This window comes from Anguilla rostrata, chromosome 1 (genome assembly GCF_018555375.3).
Source record: "Anguilla rostrata isolate EN2019 chromosome 1, ASM1855537v3, whole genome shotgun sequence".
Taxonomy (NCBI): domain Eukaryota; kingdom Metazoa; phylum Chordata; class Actinopteri; order Anguilliformes; family Anguillidae; genus Anguilla; species Anguilla rostrata.
The window spans coordinates 72,506,518-72,525,681 of record NC_057933.1 but is presented as its reverse complement, the minus strand read 5'-3'; the positions used below and the strand labels follow the sequence as shown (position 1 = coordinate 72,525,681).

The window sequence follows — 19,164 nt, the reverse complement described above, 5'->3', positions numbered from 1 at the left end:
TGGGTGGATATTTATAAAAGAAATTCAGGTTATAAGTACCTTGTTCAAGGGCAGAGCTCTGACTGGGAATTGAACGTGCAACTTATGAGTCATAAGCCCAGTTGCCTAACCAATATACATCACTGCCACCTGAGGCTAGGCTACATTTAGATTGAAGGGTTTATAAGAACTACCATAGATCCACCCAGGCTAGCTAAATATAACAAAACAAAAAAATATCCTGGTACCAAAAGACGTATCTCTCATGATGCACACAAACTACAGTGCTCTCGGCTGTTACGGTGACTCACGCATCTACATGCCTATCACCGTAATCACACCACATTTCTTTGGTGAAGTACAACCAGTGCTGCAGGTAGCGTCCCAGCCAGTAAGCGCCTTCATTTTGTTTCTGAATTTACAGCCGACCATCAGTTATCATCTGGAATAGTAATGTACTGAGTGTTCCTGGTTTTCAGTATCATTCATGTCAGGCATGTAGTTCATCAGCTTAATGATGAGCAGTAAGCCCACTGCGGTTCTGCTTGCCTGCCTGTACAATGATGGACACGGATAAAATACTGAGGCATTTTTATTAACGAAATGCAACCTCTTTTACAGTCACTCAAGTCCAAAGTGTCAAAATCTGGTAAAACAAACTATACAGTCTGTACACAAAGCAGAAAACTCAACCCGCTCTTCTTAAACTGTCCTCTAACTTAACAAACTAGAACATTCCCTCTCCCCCATCACACTTAACACAGTTGCTGTTTCCTTTCCCTCCCTTTCTGCCCTTCGTTCCTCATCCTTATTCCCCACTGCACAGTAAGCCTAACACCGCTCATCGCTATGACTAACTGAGAGTTGAGCTGGACTCCCAGCTCATTGAACCCTGTGTCCGCTGGTTGAGGCCCAGCGAGGCTCTGTGTGGTTCAGGCTCAGGCTGAAGCGGAGGGCATTTCTGGGGGCAGCGGGCAGGGGGGGCACACAGAGAGCTTCATCCCGCTGCCCACCTGCGCTGGTGAAGTGCCCTGGCGGCAGCAGAACGGACGCACGTCTCCGTGGATACGCTCACGGGCCTGCAGCCCCGGGATCCGCGGGGAACACCTCCCACAGCGGAAGCACTGTGGCCAAAAGGGGGCAGTAGAGAGACAGACAGAGGGATACACAGGCAGGAGCGAGGGGGAATAGGAAGACGAGAGTGGGGAGGGGTAGAAGTAGAGGAAAAATAAGTGAGGAAGGAGGAGTAGAGAAGAGCACAGTTAAAACATACTGGACTTCATCCTGTATTCAACACACAGAACACAAAACAACTTCTGTATTAATAATGCAATACGTACACCATGGCAAGAAAAGTTTTACGCGCGTACACACACACACATTCCCCACAGCCTTCTTTTTCAGATCTTATATTTTATATATGGTTACAACGCACAGAGGGACACTTGCCCCACCATAAAACAGGTATATACCCCATTTCCTGAGACAAAGACCAGGCACAATAACAGCGGTTTAGTGTGTCTTAAATCCATTTCCATCTGTGATCCCAGCACTGCTGAGGGGGGGAATGGCTGTAATCCAACCCCGACTACCCCCCCAGTGAGAGTTCCCCCAGGGGCACGGATCTTTGTTTTACAACTCAACACGCGCACGGAAACACGGGCTTCGATATCCAAAGGGGAACCTCCTAGCTGCGAGCGATTCAATAAGAGACCATTTATCATGACCTCACCAACCACTGGAGCTTCTGGAGCGGGTTTTTGCCAACTAATACTTCCCGAAGGCCAGGTTCTTTTCAAAACTGGGGCATTCAAGCCAAACGACATTAATATGTATGCTATTTATAGCGCTCCATAAAACACTCCATGAATAAGATGTATTGTAAACAAGTGCAAGCCAAGCAGATGCCTGAAGACACGTGCAGCTGTTACCTGTTCTCTTACTAATGGGAGATTTGCTGACACTGCATAGATGCTGAGCTGGGCCTAAGCACCATTTTTGACGCGTCTGAATAATCTGTATAATACAGATTTCTGAATTATCAAGGGGCGAAAGACCATGTCCATAGCAGGCTGCATTGAGCCCCCAGTTGTCCTGCAGAGAGGTCTCTGGGATGTCCTAAAAACTGGCAGTTCATTTTTGTCCCCTGTAGGGTACACAAGCCTCTGGTCTTAATCTCAATAAACATACCTACTATGCTGAAACCTATGCCACAATTGACATTCAATAAAAATAAAATAGGTCGTATTTTTGAGATAATTTTTACTGCAGCACTTTTTGTCATACAAGACACTTGGATAATGTCACACTGCAAAAAAAAGGCTGTCGTTTAACAAGTGTTTTAGCCTTATAATGAGACTTAAAATCTTATCTTTTTTTCTCTCAAGTAGAACCTATTAGCTTGTTTTAAAGTTACTGTTCGCTCGGTAAGTGAAATTTTCTTACCCCACAGGCAAATCCCGAAATGAGTCAAACCGTCTCACCTCACTGCCCACATTTTCTCATTTTTAGCAAAAAAAAACTAACAGGAATGAGATTTTAAGTCTAAATTACTTGTAGAGGTAGCACTTATTTTTGGGGGGGGTTTTGCAGCGCTGCCGGGTCTCGGGAGGCTGTACCTGCCACCGTGGTCTCCACCTCGGTCTCCTCCTGGTGGGGGGGAGCGGTGGGGTCCAGGAGGCCCTCGGGCCGCGGGTTCTGGCAGGTGGGCCCGGGGAAGTGCGAGAAGAGGTGGTTCTGCAGGGCGGCGCTGGTGGCGAAGCGGCGCTGGCAGGGGGCCAGCGGGCACTGGCGCTGGGCCTGGCCCACGTGGGAGAGCTGGTGGAGCTCCAGCTCCTCCGGGGAGGCGCAGCAGCGGCCGCACAGCTCGCACTCCGCCTGCCGCGCGCCCCGCCGCCGCCGCCGCCCCCGCCGGCCCCCCGGGCCCCGCCCGCCCGCGTCCCCCGCGCAGCCCGGGGCGTGGCCCTCCAGCGCCGCCTGGCTGTCGAACGGGGCGGAGCACCTCGGGCACGACAGAGACTCCGCCTCCGCGTCTGTCAGAGGGGAGGGGTCAACGTGAGCTCATCTGCCGTGTGACGTCTCTGCACATTCTAAGTGCACTTCTGGCCATTTCATAGCTTTAGCTCATTTAATAAATAGCAACAGAATGTATTATTGCGCTTATCTTTAATGTGCGGACACTGTGTCATCTCTGAATAAATCAACAGGTCGTGTATGCCCCGCTCACACACTTTGGGGATTTAAACCTGGCCCCGGTTTAGACGGTGAAGTTGGAAATGAAGAAGAGCAGTTAGCCAGTTTGGCGACTCCCCCAGTCAGAGCCGCAGATCGTCAGAATGAAACCTGTGGGATGATACTGAAGCTCTGCTGTGGCTGCGGCTCGCTTCATATAAACATCACAGCGGGAGGGAGGAAGAGACCTTGAATACTACTGCACTGACACTGCACTGAGTGAGCAGCATGCACCTGATGTGCAGTGAGACAAGTACAGGTGCCGACACACACACACACACACACACACACACACACACACACACACACTTATCAATTGCACACACACGCACACACACTCATTCACTCACTCACACACATTCACTCACACACTCACACTCACACACACATTCACTCACTCATATACATTCACTTGCTCACTCACTCACTCACTCACTCACTCACTCACTTACTCACACACTCACACTCAAACACACATTCACTCACTCATACACATTCACTTGCTCGCTCACTCACTCACTCACACACGCACACACACACAGACACACACAGCATAAACTCCACGCCACACACACCGCTCAGTGCTGAGCAGAGGCTGACCCCGCAGTGCGTGAGCTCGTACCTGGCTGTGAGGCGGAACACTGGTCGCCTGGCTGCTGGCAGCTGCAGGGCTCCAGGCCACAGACAGAGCAGAGGAAGGAGTCCTGACCAGCGTGACCGAGCCTGCAGGAGCAAACAGGAAGTAATGAGAGCAGACCTCACCCAACACAGGAATTCTCTTTACCTCCCCAACACAGGACCTCTTTTTACCTTATTTTCCCTTCCTTTACTCTGTAGTGTGTGTTTAGGGTTATTTGTGCTCATGGTTCACTAGGTTTATGTATCTAACACATATCTGCATACCGATTTTATCATTCATATTATCATGTTGGTTATTTAAATAGACTGGTGTGTGTTTAGTACTTTCACGTATCTGTTCATGCCCCTGATGCCTGGATACTGTATCCATGGCGCTGCCGGCAAAAGCACTTTCCCGGGCATCTTGATTTGCATGGAGGCATGCGTGAATAAAACCGGCTGAGATTCCTGCGCCCCCTCCTAACCGTACGCGGGGGCCGCTCAAAGAGAACGGCCGCCGCGGGCGCCATAACACGCACCGCCGGCACGACGCGCGCCGCAACGAAGCAGTAAACTCCGCGCCGCGCTTCACAGCGTCCCGCCAGCATCTGCGGGCTCACAGCGCCGGTCAAACTGGCAGCTATCCTCCGCGTCACCTCGAAACGAAAAGGCCTCCGTGCCTCCGTCATGACAATGCGCTGCGCTCCGCGGCGTTTAAAGGCCAATATTTATACACTTCCAAATGTTTGCTTCAATAAAAAAAAAATATGTTTTCAATTCGGTTTGTTTCAGTATTGCTCTTACTGTCGTGCTAAATTTATTCAAAAAGAAACTGATGTCTTTGCAGAATGCAATATTTTCTAAATCAGCAAATACCTTGAAATTGAGTGAACGTTTCTGCATAATCACTTGCGGGCAAACTGGTGAGTCAGTGCCGCCTGTCCGCAGGTAGGGAGTCATTTACGGGACGCGTCACTGTCCTGCGCGACGGAGCGCGTCCTACGTTAGCGGGGATAACTCCGTGATGAGTTCAGTTCAGTTCCCTGATACTCAAACGCTCCTGTTGCCTGGGAGACAGGTGTGAAGTCGGGACAGTCGGGTCAATCAGTAGCACTGCTCGTCAAGTTAATTACTTGGATGAGAAGAAAACCCGGGCTGGATTCAGATTTGAATTCCAGATTTGAGTATCCATGTTTAATTCAGAGGTGGGCAACAAGGGCCATCTGTTTCTGGTTTTCATGCCAACTTCTGGCCTTAATTACTTAATTAGCCCTAACATTTTATGCCATCGGACACGTTAGCTACAGTTCTTGATTTAGCCAGGCTAATTGGTGGACAGAAAAAACCTGCACACACACACACACACACCAGCCCTCCACGTCCCACCCAATGCCTGCCCCTGGTTTAGTCGGTGAGTAGATACCTCTGAGAGTCGGGGGGGGGGGGTGGAGAACCCGGTTCCAGAAGGGCCTTGTCCATTTCTGGATTTCATGTCAACTTCTGCTCTCATTATTCCATTTACCAAATCATCAATCTCACAAAATGTTTCATTATGGTCTAATCAACTTCAGAACTGCCAGTGGGACGTATGGCTAATTAACAAATTGAGTCAGGGTAAGTGGCAAAAACAAAAACCAGAACCGGATCAAGCCCTCCAGGAACAGGGTTCCCCACCCTACTCTGCGAGTATGACCAGGCCCACGGCACCTGTGTTTCTGCAGCTGGCCGAAGGTCTTGAAGCTGACGGGGCAGTCGGGGCAGGCGTGGAGCAGCTGGGCCTCCGGCTCGCCGCCCTCGGCCCTCGCCTCGGCCCCGTCGTCCCCGGCGGCGGCCCGGCGGCGGGCGCCGGCCTTGGCGTGCACCAGCAGGTGCTGGCGCAGGTTGCTGGACTGGTTGAAGGTCTTGCCGCAGTGGCGGCAGGCGTAGGGCCGCGTGCCGGTGTGGATGATGAGGTGGCGGGCCAGGTTGGTCTGGTAGGAGAAGGTCTTCCCGCACACGTCGCAGCTGAACAGCTTGCTGTCCGTGTGCCGCACGATGTGGGCGGGGAGGGAGCCCCGCCACTTGAAGGAGCGTTCGCAGATGGGGCACATCTTCCTGCAGCGAACAAACAAGCAAACAAGCAAACAAACAAACAAACAAACAAACAAACAAACAAACAAGCAAACGAACAAACAAACAAACAAACAAACAAACAAACAAGCAAACGAACAAACAAGCAAACAAACAAGCAAACAAACAAACAAACAAACAAACGTGAACAAACAAGCAAACAAACAATCAAACAAGCAAACAAACAGATAAATAAATAAACAAACAAACAAGCAAGCAAACAAACAAACAAAGACAAACAAACAAACAAGCAAACAAATAGATAAATAAATAAATCATTTCAGCACAAATAAACAACTATACGGACGCTCACTCGCTACAGCCTTCGCTGATGCTGCGGCTCCTCTGATTTACTGTGATAAATGGGTGAATTGATTGTGCCCCTTAGTAACATCATCCTTAGTAACACTCTGCTCAGGTTTCAGATAAGGACGCGGCTGGGTAAACAGGGTGGGCGGTCCCGCGGGGGGGCAGGGTAAGGTCGGCTGAGGCCTCTCAACTTATTCGCCCGGAGGCGGGTGGGGGGGGGAGCTGTCCCTAAGCTCATTACTCACTAGCGGTGCCTCCGGTCAATACGGATCGACCGCCAATCAGCTGTCACCTCGGCCCGCGTACGGCAGCCAGTGGGCGTCTCCGGGGTCCAGTCCTGGAGGGTTCGCGGCGCCCGCTGCTTTCCGCCGCGTTTCAGCGCCGGCGGCTTTTTTAAGCGGCTGATTAAAGAGTCGAGAGTCCGCACACACAGGCGCCGCGCTCCCAAGGCCCCGACGGCCCGCCAATTAAACAGGAACCGCCAAGGCCAGCCGCCGCCACCGCGGCCCTCCAGGACCCCAGCTAAACAACTGGACTGTGAAACTGTAATTTCCAATTGAGTGTGACACCCCTGCCCTAACCCGCGCGAGAGAGAGAGAGCGGGCGGGTTCGGCGGACAGAAGGCACGGCGCGAAGCGGCGCCCCCGCCGCAACGCAGGCCGTTCCAGCGTTTTCGGCGGGAGGGTAAAGCCTCACCTGTGCATGAGCAGCTGGGCGCGCGCCATGAAGCTGCGCGGGCAGTCGGGGCAGGGGTGCGGCAGCTTGGGCCCCACGTCGGCCCACTCGTGGTCCCGCGCGCCGCGCCCGCGCGGCCGCGCCCAGCCGAGGCCGCGCTCGTGGTTGCGCAGGTGGTCCTTCAGGTGGCTGGACTGCGTGAAGGTCTTGCCGCAGCGGTCGCACATGTAGGGCCGGTCGCCCGTGTGCAGCAGCCGGTGCCGCCGCAGGTTGTTCTGGTAGGTGAAGCGCTTGTCGCACGTCTCGCAGCGGAACTGCTTCTGGCCCGAGTGGCCCAGGACGTGGGCGCGGAGGTAGCGCGGGTTGCTGAAGGTCCGCCGGCACTGGGGGCACTCCAGGGGCGCGCCCCGCCTCCTCCGGGGCTTCCGCGCCGGGGGGAGGCGGTCGGCGGCGGCGGCGGCGGCGGCCTCGGACCCGGGTTCGAGGGCGGACGTGGGAGCCTTCTCCTTCAGCCTCCTCTTCGTGGGCCTTTTTCTGATTATCTCCTTCTCCCGTCCTCCATTCTCCACTGACGGTGGGGGGGGAAAAAAACAGCGAGCGGACCAATCAGCACAGAGCAAGAGAGAGGCTGAGTCTGTATCCAAGTCTGGGTTTCCTGCCAACAAACTTGTGCTCTTAATTACATCATTAGGCCAGCCATTTACGTGCTCTGACACTATAGCCCAGGCTCTTGATAAGCCCTTGAATGGCATCCGAAGAGCTGTTATTGTGTCCCTACATTAAATGCTCTGCTGTGATCTAATCTGCAAGTGACTCAGCACTGGTGTAATTAGCCGACTGAACCGTGGTAACTGCTGAACGCAAAAGCCTGCATATGCATCAGCCCCCCAAAAACCAAGTGCGGTGCCATGGTTAAAGTTAAGGAAAGGGGCCCAGAAGGCTGCAGGTTCAAACCCCAGGTGGGGACAAAGCAGAATTACTTCAGTAAGCATCGAACCCTGTAAATGGATAAAACGCTAAAAACAAATAAGCTGGGTAGTGTAATTTACTCTGGATAAAATCCCTCTATTAAGCAAATTATAAGAAATACATTTATGAAAAATCTTATGAAAAAACGAATAATAAACGAGTAGAAGTATGTGACTGTGAAACCGGGGGCGATCATTTTGCTCAGTCAAGCGCTCGGCGTGACCCACACTGACAGATTTAGCGAATCGGCCCCTTCAGAAGAACCTTTTCTCTCTCCATTCATATGCTGATGTTGAACCATTATCGTTCATCGCGGATAATTATAAATTTTAAGGTCAGAAGTGGCAATATTTCTACCGCCATCTATGCGTGAGAGAACACCGATACGCTCCCTCGTGAGTAATGAATGTTTAACCCCATAATGGCCTGATTACGGCTGAGTGGTCATAAATCAAAGGGTCCTCACAGGTTGCCTTTAATGAATCTCTTCGGAGCGCAAAAGCAGCATTCCGCTGCTGCTTATCCACTTCCTTCGCCCTGTTATTAATTGTTACTTTTCTGTCAAGCGCTTGCACAAAAAGACGCAGAGCGCAGTCTTTTTACCTGCAGTCATCAGTAAATGCTACGTTTGTGTTGTGAGAGCGTCCATCCCCCATTTTTTCTCATAAAGGACAATGTGCCTCCAATGGGGAGGTGACCTGCACTGAGGAGGTGCTCTTGTGCTCATGACCTCCAACGGGGAGGTGCTCTTGTGCACGTGACCTCCAATGGGGAGGTGCTCTTGTGCACGTGACCTCCAATGGGGAGGTGCTCTTGTGAATGTGACCTCCAATGGGGAGGTGCTCTTGAGCACGTGACCTCTAATGGGGAGGTGCTCTTGTGAATGTGACCTCCAATGGGGAGGTGCTGTTGTGCACGTGACCTCCAATGGAGAGGTGCCCTTGTGCACGTGACCTCCAATGGGAGGTGCTCTTGTGAATGTGACCTCCAATGGGGGGTGCTGTTGTGCATGTGACTCCAATGGAGAGGTGCCCTGAGCACGTGACTCCATGGAGGTGCTTTGGCACGTGACCTCCAATGGGGAGGTGCTCTTGAGCACGTGACCTCCAATGGGGAGGTGCTCTTGAGCACGTGACCTCACGTGCTCTTGTGAACGGTCCAGACTCCACCCCAACAGGACCAGCCAATAAGGAAGCCCCAGTGTGGTGTTCTTTCCATACAGTAACCGTAGTTACGTGCATGAGGGGGAAGTGAAAGCATGAAGGTTACAGGATTAGCACTGTGCCCTTGCTGCCACTCCATCTTGAGCTAATTGCTTAATTTGAGCAGACGCAGGGTTACCTCACACGCAATGTGTTTTAATGGCTTTCGTGGAGTGAGCCGTTTGCCAAGGCCCCCGAAAAGACGCGCAGAGAAATTCATTTCGATCCACTTTCAGCCTCAAGCAAATATTATTTCCAAAGCAGGCGACTGTGAACGTAAACCGCACCTGAAATTAATGGAAACGCACTCAACGCGCAGATTTGCAGGAGTGTACGATCTGAGAAATTGAATCACGGGAGCATAAAAAAACAAAAACAGGGCGACGCGCGTCCGCCCCGCCCCGCCCCGCCCGGCCTCGTCCCCGAGCCTCGTCAGCCCGGCAGAGTGAAGCCTCCTCCTCTCCGAGGCCAGCCGCTTCTCTGGAACGAATCCCGGCAGAAAATTAAATCTGCCAGCGGTCTCTCTCTCAGCGGACGCCGCGCTGGGACGAGACGCCGCGGGGCGGGGCGGGGCGGGGCGGGGCAGAGACGCCAGCGAGCCCCGTTAAGCGACCGGACCCCCCGGCAGCGGCTCGACCCGCCGCAGAGGCGTGTGATTTCACACCTGGGGGACGCTCCGCTCATGAAGATGGGCGTGCGAACCAGACGGCGGTTTTGGGCCGACCGATCGTTCGGAAGCGTGACGGACGCGGTGTTAACGGCCGATCGGAGAGCCGTAGCGACCGCACGCATCGCTCCGAGCACCAGCTCCGGCACTCGCCGGCCCGGCGCGCGCGCTAATAAGCACCTGTCAGACCGCAGCGGCCGCTGAAGGGCTGTGTCTGCTGGAGGGTGCTGATTTTAGTCTACCTTCAAACGCAGACTAAAGACTCATCTCTTCAGGCTGCACCTCTCCCCACCCCTCCCTAGCCTACAGTTTAGCTCAATGTACCTAGTTAGGATAATATGATTACGTTAGTTTATTTGGCAGGATTGTTTTTGTCTGATTAGGCAATGTGATTTCAGTGCTATTTTGTACTTGGCAGGATTGTTCTTTGCTGAACAGGTTTGCTGTGGTCACTTCTGGCACTACGATCTTTACTTCACTCTAGTGTGTTTCTTTTGCACCTCTGCACCTTGAACTAATGCACTTGTTGTACGTCGCTCTGGATAAGAGCGTCTGCTAAATGCCTGTAATGTAATGTAATGTAATTTTTAACGTCCTCCCCCTCCCCTCTGTCTCCCGTTGTATGCTGTCAGGTGTACTGCAGTCCTGTGGCCCTGCCGCTGCACCCCGCCCCACCCCACCCCACCCACGGCACACTGCGGGAGGTGGAGAGGCGTGCCTTTTGTTGGTAAACCGCAGACCCCTGGCCGGCAGCTAGGGGGCGCTAGTGTAACGCTAGAAACCCTGGGCCAAGGGTGTCCTATCATATCCGAAAAGGTCTAATGTGGGTGCAGGTTTTGGTTTTAGGCCAGCACTACAACACCTGATTCAACTAATTGACTAATCATGGTCATCAATCAAGACCATGATAAGCAGAATCAGGTGCGTTTGAGTGGGGCTATAAGTCTGCACCCACACCGGCCATTTTTGGATAAGTCGGACACCCCTGGCCTGGGTAAATCGATGTCATGCTATCCAAACAGTGATAAGCAGGCTGTGATCGCCAAAAAACAGCGCACTCCATCCCTCTTAGGACCCGACACGTCTGAGAACTTTCCTCCCATAACAAACTGCACTTTAGAGTTAGCGGATGAATGACCGACAGGCCTGACCTCTCTGCTGCAGGCTCCTCTTCCTCTTGGCCCGGGGCTTCCGGGCCAGCCAGTCCCGGTGCTTCTTGCAGTGCTGGACGAAGAGCGCGGTGTTCATGAAGCTCTCGCCGCACTCCAGGCAGTGGTGCAGCGCCCCCTCCAGGCCGTGCTCGGTCCTGCGGTGCGCCACCAGCGCCGGCTGCCAGTTGAAGCCGGCGCCGCACTCGCCGCACAGGAAGCTCCGGCAGGGCGCGGCGGCGGCGGCGGCGGCGGGCGTGGCGCTCTTCCTCCTCCTCCCGCCCGCCGCGCGCGGCCTGTCCCCCCCGTTTTCCTCCCCGGCCCCGGCCCCGCCCTCCTGGGCGCCGCGCGAGTCCGTCGGCTCTTCCTCGGCCTCCGCGGCCTGGGCGTCCGGGGGCGGGGCTTCCGCGACCCCGCCCTCCGACGGCTCGGGCTCTGGCCCCGCCCCCCGGTTCTCATTGGGCACTTCTCCGGCCGGTTCCGGCGCCGCAGTCGCGCGACACTCGTTCAGCTTGCGGTGCTGCAGCCAGGGGCCGAGCGACTCGAACAGACGCCCGCAGTCCCCGCACTGGAACTGGATCAGGCTGGCAGAGCCGGGCCCGCCCGCGCCCAGGCCCGTCTGCGCGGGCTGCTCTGGGCCGGAGGGGGCGCGCGGGGTCCTCCAGCGGTCCTGCTCAGCCGCGGCGGGGCTCTGCTGGGTCGGGCCCGAGGCGGGTTGGGTTGCGGCGGTCCCGTCTGGGCTGGGTTCGTGCTGGCTGCAGCCGCTGCTCCGGCGGTGCTGGGTCAGCTCTTCCTGAGATGAGAAGAGCACCCAACACGGGACGCACTGGAAGAGCTCATCTGACTGAAAGAGAGAGAGAAGGAGAGAGAGAGAGAGAGTGAGAGGGAGAGAGACAGAGAGAGAGAGAGAGAGAGAGAGAGAGAGAGAGTGAGAGGGGGAGAGACAGAGAGAGAGAGGGAGAGAGAGAGAGAGAGAGAGAGAGGGAGAGAGTGAGAGAGAGACAGAGTGAGAGAGAGAGAGAGAGAGAGAGAGGGAGAGAGTGTAAGAGGCAGAGAAAGAGAGAGAAACAAGAGACAGAAATAAGCCTTCGCTACACCTGTCGCATTTTCACATTCAGTCCTTTTTCACATCAGCTATTACAGAAATTACACTCCAGCCAGTACAATGCAAGCCCTGCGAAGATGATCGACAGTGGAGAAATAAAAGGGAGATCTGCAGGAAGCGTAGGGGCAAGAGAGAGCAGTAAGTGCTCAGAGAGTGACCCACGGCAGCTGGCAGTCTGATCTGGCTGATCTTTTTATATTCTACTTTAATTTAACCAGGTAGGCCAACAGAGAACCCAGAGCTCTCCTGTGGGGATGCCCTGAGGACACACAGTGGGTGGGGGGCAGTTATTAGAGAGGACTTGGAGAGAGCCAGTTCTGTGGGAAGCCAATACCTCTAATCGTTGGAAAAGTGTCAAGGGATCTTCGATGACCACAATGAGTCAGCAGTTTGATTTACAGTCGAGTCTCATCTGAAAAACGGCACCTTCTAGAACGCAATAGCCCCCTCACTGTGCCCCCTACTGGCCCGACAACCTCATCGCAGGAGGGTTCCCGTCCAAACGCTAACCAAGCAGAGAGCGGAATGTGGCTGCTGGCTACTGCGTGTTCCTGTTCATGACGGGGCAGAACGCTGAGAGCGATGCTGCATTCAAGAAAACGTCACGTCAGCTAACGAACGGCTGCCTTCGTAGTTAACGGCGAATACCAATCAGGAAAGCAAACGGTTTAAAATGTTTGAACGGACGTGTCTTTAGCGATGTTCGGCTGCGCTCCCCGCGCTGCCTTTGTTCCGGAAGCTTCCCTGCGGCTCACGCTCCGCTGACCTCTATTTGCTCACTTTTAATGTGGGGGGGAAAACACTGCGAGCGTGTCTGCACATCCTTATAAACACACACACACCGTACACACATGCACACACACACACCACACACACACACATGCACGCACACACATGCACACACACACACACACACGCACGCACACACACCCACCACACACACACGCACACACACACACATAAGCCACAGGCATTATGCATCTCCTCCAGGGTGTTCAGCCCTGTGCCCTGCTTCACAAACCAGCCCAGCGCTCACAAGCACGGATGACACAGATTGCCATAGGTTCAGACGCCAGAATGCTTAACATTTCGGAGGTGATTTTCTGCATGGGGCTGTTGAGACTGCTCCATAAAGCTGTCAGTCCGGGGAACGGTTTGGACGTTATTTGTATTCCGAAGGCATCGTGGAAATTTATAAGGGCAGTCAGCCCCCTAATGTGAGTAACTGGCTTACTGTGAACCGACAACCCCCGAAAACAGTTAGAAGGACCGCCCCGTCATCTGTGATTAGAAAGGGATTGAGCAGACAGGGGAGAAGTCGAAAGGCCTCAGAAACAGACTCGGATCTATTTCAGGAGCCTCTGTTTCTGAGGAATGACAAATATCAGTGGGAAATGGCAAGCAAACAGCAATATCGTTATGACTCCCCCTCTCTCTCACACTCCACATCTCTTAATTCAAATTAGAGCAGCGTTTAGCATTTCATCAGGCATGAAAATAAATAATATCTGTGACATTTGCGTCCACATGGTTCCCTTAACAACCATATTCAATTTCCTCGCCCACGCGCACACAACCCCCCCTCCCCCCCCATTCCGGATCATGATTTGTGAGATGCCCTGATCCGGCAGAAAGGACAATGTGCTTTCATCATGCTTTGACGGCAACAGCAAAACTTCATAAAGCAAATAAAGGTCCACCTCTGGATTTCGGCTAAATTCTATTGTGGTTTGACAAGCCAACTTCCAAGACCACCTTAAGAACTGTGGCTCAAGGGGAAGCAGCCATTCATGCGGCATGTGAACACATTCTCTTTTGCACCAACATTTTCTTACCGCAACAGAAATTACGGTAATTTTGGCCCAGTTAATGAAGTCAAAATGGAAATCGGGCAGCTGACGGGGACCCGGGCCAAAAAGCCAGAAGGCACTTAGGCTTTATAGGGCGGCACAGCGGCCGGCTCCTCTGCCTGGGGCTCGGCGAGCTCCTCACCAGGAGGAGGGGCGGGGCTGAGCGCCGCGTCTCTCTCAGGCTCACCCTTCTGCCCGGCCACTCGACACGCCGCCACTCAACACAGCCCACACCAGAGTGCATGTGCACTGCCCAGCCATTACCCAGAGTAGCACTCTGTACGAGCACCAGAAACACTGTCATCGAGTTACAAGGATGTGACATCACTGTCGTGGGGAGAGAAGGGGACTGAGGTGATCAACTCGAGAATGTCAATGACTCTCAAGCCATTCAACACCTACCGCCGCCCCCTCCCCCCCCACCTCCCTCCACCACCATATTGAACTAACCTTTGATTACATAAAACCAATCCCAGAGTTCCTTCAACCGTGGGCCTGCAAAAGCCACTGGTTCCTGTTGTTACTCTGCACTTAATTGACCGATTAAATGGGCTGATTACACGGTTACCCCTCCTGATTGCTGGGCCTAAATTGGCTGTTTATTCTGTGTTGGAGAAGCAGGGCTGACTGAAACCTGTGCAGTTCCACCCCCTCGCGTTCCAAAGCGCCGTACCTCGGTCTGCGGGCCGGGGGCCAAAGTCAGGGACCCCTCGTCCCCCAGATCGTTGGGGTGAAGGTCGTACTGGTGGAAGAGCACGTCGTCCAGGGAGTCGAAGAGCTGGTAGCAGCGGAAGCACATGTAGAGCGCGGGACTGCTGTCCATCTCTGGCAGGGAGAGGAACACACAGCATCCCTGTGTCCACAGGCCTGGAGAGCACCTGCGGGGCGAACGAGAGTTTGTGAGGGCTGGCGGGTCAGGCGGTGCGACCTGTCAGCACCCCCGTCACGGTGTGAAAACGTTTCCCCGGGAGAGAGACGCGGGGAGCGAAACGGGCCTGACCGAGGCAAGCTGAGCTAGCTCAGGGTTCATGCAGTACAGGGCTGCCCAACCCCGTTCCAGGACATCTATCGTCCTGTACCTCTCTAACAATCTCTACCTCTCTACCTGTACTCCAGCTCTAACAAAGCACACCTCATTCAACAGCCAGAGATCTGGCTGAACTGATAATTAGTAGAGCCAGGTGTGCTTTGTTAGGGTAGAGATGACAACCGACAAACATGGTAGATCTCCAGGGACAGGGTAGGGCAGGCCTGAGATAGTGGGTGTGGAGCAGTACACACGGTAAGGAAGTTTAGGCAGCGGAAATACGATCAGTCACACGGGCATGTTCGTAACGACCCCTTTTTTTCTGTTTCTCCCAATTTCACTGGCACCAACAACTTCACTTACAGACAATGCCTTATACAACGAAACCGTGGCAGATGCAATGCACATGAATACAATTCAAACATTAAAAGTAATAAAATCATAGATACATAAAACAGCATGTACATTAAATATTTACACAATAGAGCATTACATTACATTACATTACAGGCATTTGGCAGACGCTCTTATCCAGAGCGACGTACAACAAAGTGTATAGAGCACTCCAACCAGCTCGTTTAGAGACATATTTTAGGAAACAAGTGTTTTACATTAAAATATATAAAAACCATCCACGTTTTCTGTTCTAGCTAGCAGAGAATCCCAGAGACAGGGGAGCAGCAAAGGCCATTGCCCCCTCAGTCCTGGAGGGGGCAGCAGAGAGGCCGGAGAGCAGGAGCAGAGTGAATGCAGAGCAGCTGCTGCAGAGAGAGCCCCGTGAGTAATCGCAGAGGGCGGCGGAGGTGAGGAGAGAGGAGCCGGAAAAATCAACCCCAGACTTCTGAGCCGACGACCCGCTTAATGAGAACACACATTTCCCGCGACCCTCTCCTTATCAAGAGCGGCCTAATGTGTTCAAACACCATTTCGGGCTTTTTTTCTACGCCCGTTCAGAGAAAGCGGAGTCAGAGGAGGCAGCTTTGAGCGGACTGCGGGCACCCAATTGACCGGAAGGGGTCACGGGTCCCTGATGAGACGTGGACTGCGGCCAGCGACGTGCTGCTCAGTGGAGCAGCCAGCCATAGCCGACACCGGCACAGTCTGGATCCAACACTAGGCACAGTCTGGATCCAACACCAGACACAGTTTGGATCCAGCACCAGGCACAGTCTGGATCCAACACCGGCACAGTCTGGATCCAACACCGGCACAGTCTGGATCCAACACCAGGCACAGTCTGGATCCGACACCAGGCACAGTCTGGATCCAACACCGGCACAGTCTGGATCCAACACCAGACGCCAGTACAACCGTGAGTCACCCAGCAGCCCCCCCAAATGAGTTTCTAACACCTCAAATCAACTTCATTGGTATGAATGGCGATGTAAATTACACAGGCTACGCTGTCAGTTTTGATATTGTATAGGCCTATTCCGAAGCACCTGGACCTCTCCCCCAACCCCCCAGTGGCTTCCGTGTCCAGGACCACAATTCGGGTAGCACTTCCCTAAAGCACCTAGAAACATTCCCACAGTGGTCCTGTCTGCAAGCAGCAGCTAATACGTTCTATACCGCAGTTCTGCAATGTGACGCTAGACGTGTAAAACTTATGCTAAAATATTGGGGCTTAAAATTTTCAGTAACGATTAACAATAAGCTTACATGAATTGGAATTAACTAATGTAGTTGTTAACGACTAACTACTGAAAAGTTAATCTGTACAGCTTTGTTTAGTGTAGTAGTTAACTAACAACTACATTAGTTAATGCCAGTTCATATTTGGATTACAAAAACAGTTTGTGTATTTGTTAATGGATAACAAACTACGTTTATCCTATGTTTTGATAATGTTTTAATAATCATCTAACAAATACATTACTTAATGTACTTGTTAACTAACTCGATTTCATGTTTAATTCATGTATTTGTGCATCATTAATTCATGTAAACAACTGCATTAGGTAATGCCAATTCAAGTGACCTTATTGTAAAGTGTTACCTAACAAAATTCAAGCTACACAGCTTTGTTCATAAGCAATACTGCTAATGATGGTAATAATCATCAGAACAACTTGCTTTAAAACAGTGTGAGAGCTATTAGCCTTGCAGCCTGAATATTAATGTTTCTATTTATTTTGTTAGCAGACACTTTCAGGCATATATCCAGAGTAACTGACAAAATACAAAGCTTGTTTCCAACCATGCAGACCAATAATTCTGAATAAATACAGATATGGGAGTTCATTTTTTGTTTTCCTTATAGAGCAGCGTAAGATAATCAAGAATTGTGTCTATTTCTGCAAGTCAGTTCCTGTCAGCTACAAATCTCCCTCCTTGGCCAACGCTATGGGAAATTACGTAATGCTCCAATTCACACATAGTTTTGTCTTTGTATACTGAAGACAAAACTGTTCTTTTTCAGTTCTTCTCTGCTGACTTTCATATCAGGTCAACGTTGAAAACAGTACTATTGAAATTGCTGCACTCAATGAGAGTGAAATATCTTGTCATGGTAAGCCTGTGACAGGATGCTTTGGCCCATGTGTCAGTGTTAAAAAAATAAAAAAATAATAAATAAATAAATAAATAAATAAATAAAACAAATCTATGCACTTCTCATATGATGTATTTAGGAGAAAATGCTAAGTTAAATATACCTACAAATGTAGCTAATTTATTTTGAAACAACCGGATTTCACAATTGAAATGTATGAAAAAATCCTATTCAAATTATCTGAAATTCGCACACCAACAATGTTAAAAACAAGTATGTCTGCACTATTCATACGTATCTAGGGAAAATGCTAAATGACAACTAAATATACGTAGCTAATATGTTACATTATTATTCGTATAACAAGCTGAGTTCACAACTGAAAAGTATGCCTAAATGCAACATTCGAAATGCGCAACTATGATCCCTTGTTTCAATACACAATATATACAATATATAATAGCACTTAGGATGCAATGCAGAACTGGCCTCTTCGGGCAGTTAACATTACACTACCTAGCTCGTTAATGTCCTCTACTTTAACACAAAGATTATGAGACAAACCAGGTCGCTACCTACATATTTCATCCATCGTAAATTAAATAGCTCGATGTGTATATTTTGTTGTCCCGTCCTGCCTACTGTCGAAACCCAAGTCAAAATATGCTTTCCAAGTTGCTCTCTATACGCGCGTCTGTCTAATAAAGAAACAATGATAACCATGATGATATATTCGCTGTAACTAGCAGCTATACGCGAAGCATTTTTCACCGGAACTTCTTAGGTTCCGCAGTTCACACCGTCGACAGCGACCGATTCCGGTGTCTGAAACAACTTTCAAAATTAAGATACTAAAACAGATGATAATACGCTGTTAATTTCATTACCGGTCAGACGGAGAAGTCCGCGTAGTTGCTTAACTCATCAATAAATAAGTTCTAATGGTAAAAACTTTAGGTGTAACCATGCAAGAATATAACTTTCGTTGTTGCTATCTAAAGTACAGGGTCCGCCATCTTGGTTTTATACAGTATCTTTGGTAGAGCAGATACCTGTGGTTTGCATGGCTAGCTAACAGGCTAGCAATATCAAATTGAATATTATCGACGATATATTTTCACAAAATATGGCTATGTCAAAAACTACAGCTGAAATTATAGAGTGTGTGAGATGATGCCATTTAATTTGATCACAGATCTTTCAACTATTACAAAACAAACTAGTTTTACTCACCCGCTAACTGCTCAGGCTCAATCTGTCAAAACCACGGCGGGCATTCTAGTAACGTTGCGCAGGATTGGCTGTTTGCTGCCTTTGAATCGCCCAATGATTTAGCAATCTCGTTACAGAGATTGGGAGCTTGCTTCACGCCTCACAAAATGGCGCGACTTTCTGCCACCGCCATGTTAGTGCTGAAATAAGACTTGCGTTCATTGTCTGTCCCGAATACCATTCATTAGTACGAATAATTTAAGTTAGGTGCACAAAAACACAGCTATGTCAATGCCTATCGTTGTTCAGTTAACATTTAACCGGTCATCTGAAACAATACCTGGCTTTCTTTAGTGCAAAATGTTATATTGAAAGGCAATTGCTTTTAAAAATGTATTACCCCTTTGCCTCTCATCTCATAGCATCAACGTTCAAAACACCCAGCTACTTCTATTTTATATAGTTATATTCCACGTTTTGCACTCAGAATTAAACATCCTATTAAAACTCCCTGCCAAAACTAAATTGTGTTGTAGTGAAAATGTGTGCATGTTTGCCATCGGCTACAT

At 51.0% G+C, this 19,164-nt stretch overlaps 1 protein-coding gene across 2 annotated transcripts; it reads right to left on the bottom strand.

Moving 5' to 3' along the window:
* Nucleotides 1-553: 553 nt before the first annotated feature.
* Nucleotides 554-18,763, bottom strand: LOC135234186 (zinc finger protein 497-like). Of its 2 annotated transcripts, none has more exons than XM_064298518.1 (8): nt 18,617-18,763; nt 14,536-14,740; nt 10,911-11,751; nt 6,943-7,489; nt 5,536-5,922; nt 3,833-3,933; nt 2,598-3,011; nt 554-1,103 (listed from the first exon to the last, which is right to left on the bottom strand). In XM_064298518.1, exons 2-8 carry the CDS (start codon nt 14,683-14,685, stop codon nt 1,051-1,053), a joined length of 2,493 nt encoding a protein of 830 aa, XP_064154588.1. In that variant the 5' UTR covers nt 14,686-14,740; nt 18,617-18,763; the 3' UTR covers nt 554-1,050. The 2 variants fall into 2 exon arrangements, with proteins under 2 accessions (XP_064154588.1, XP_064154598.1); XM_064298528.1 differs by lacking the exon at nt 18,617-18,763 and adding an exon at nt 18,271-18,564.
* Nucleotides 18,764-19,164: the final 401 nt, after the last annotated feature.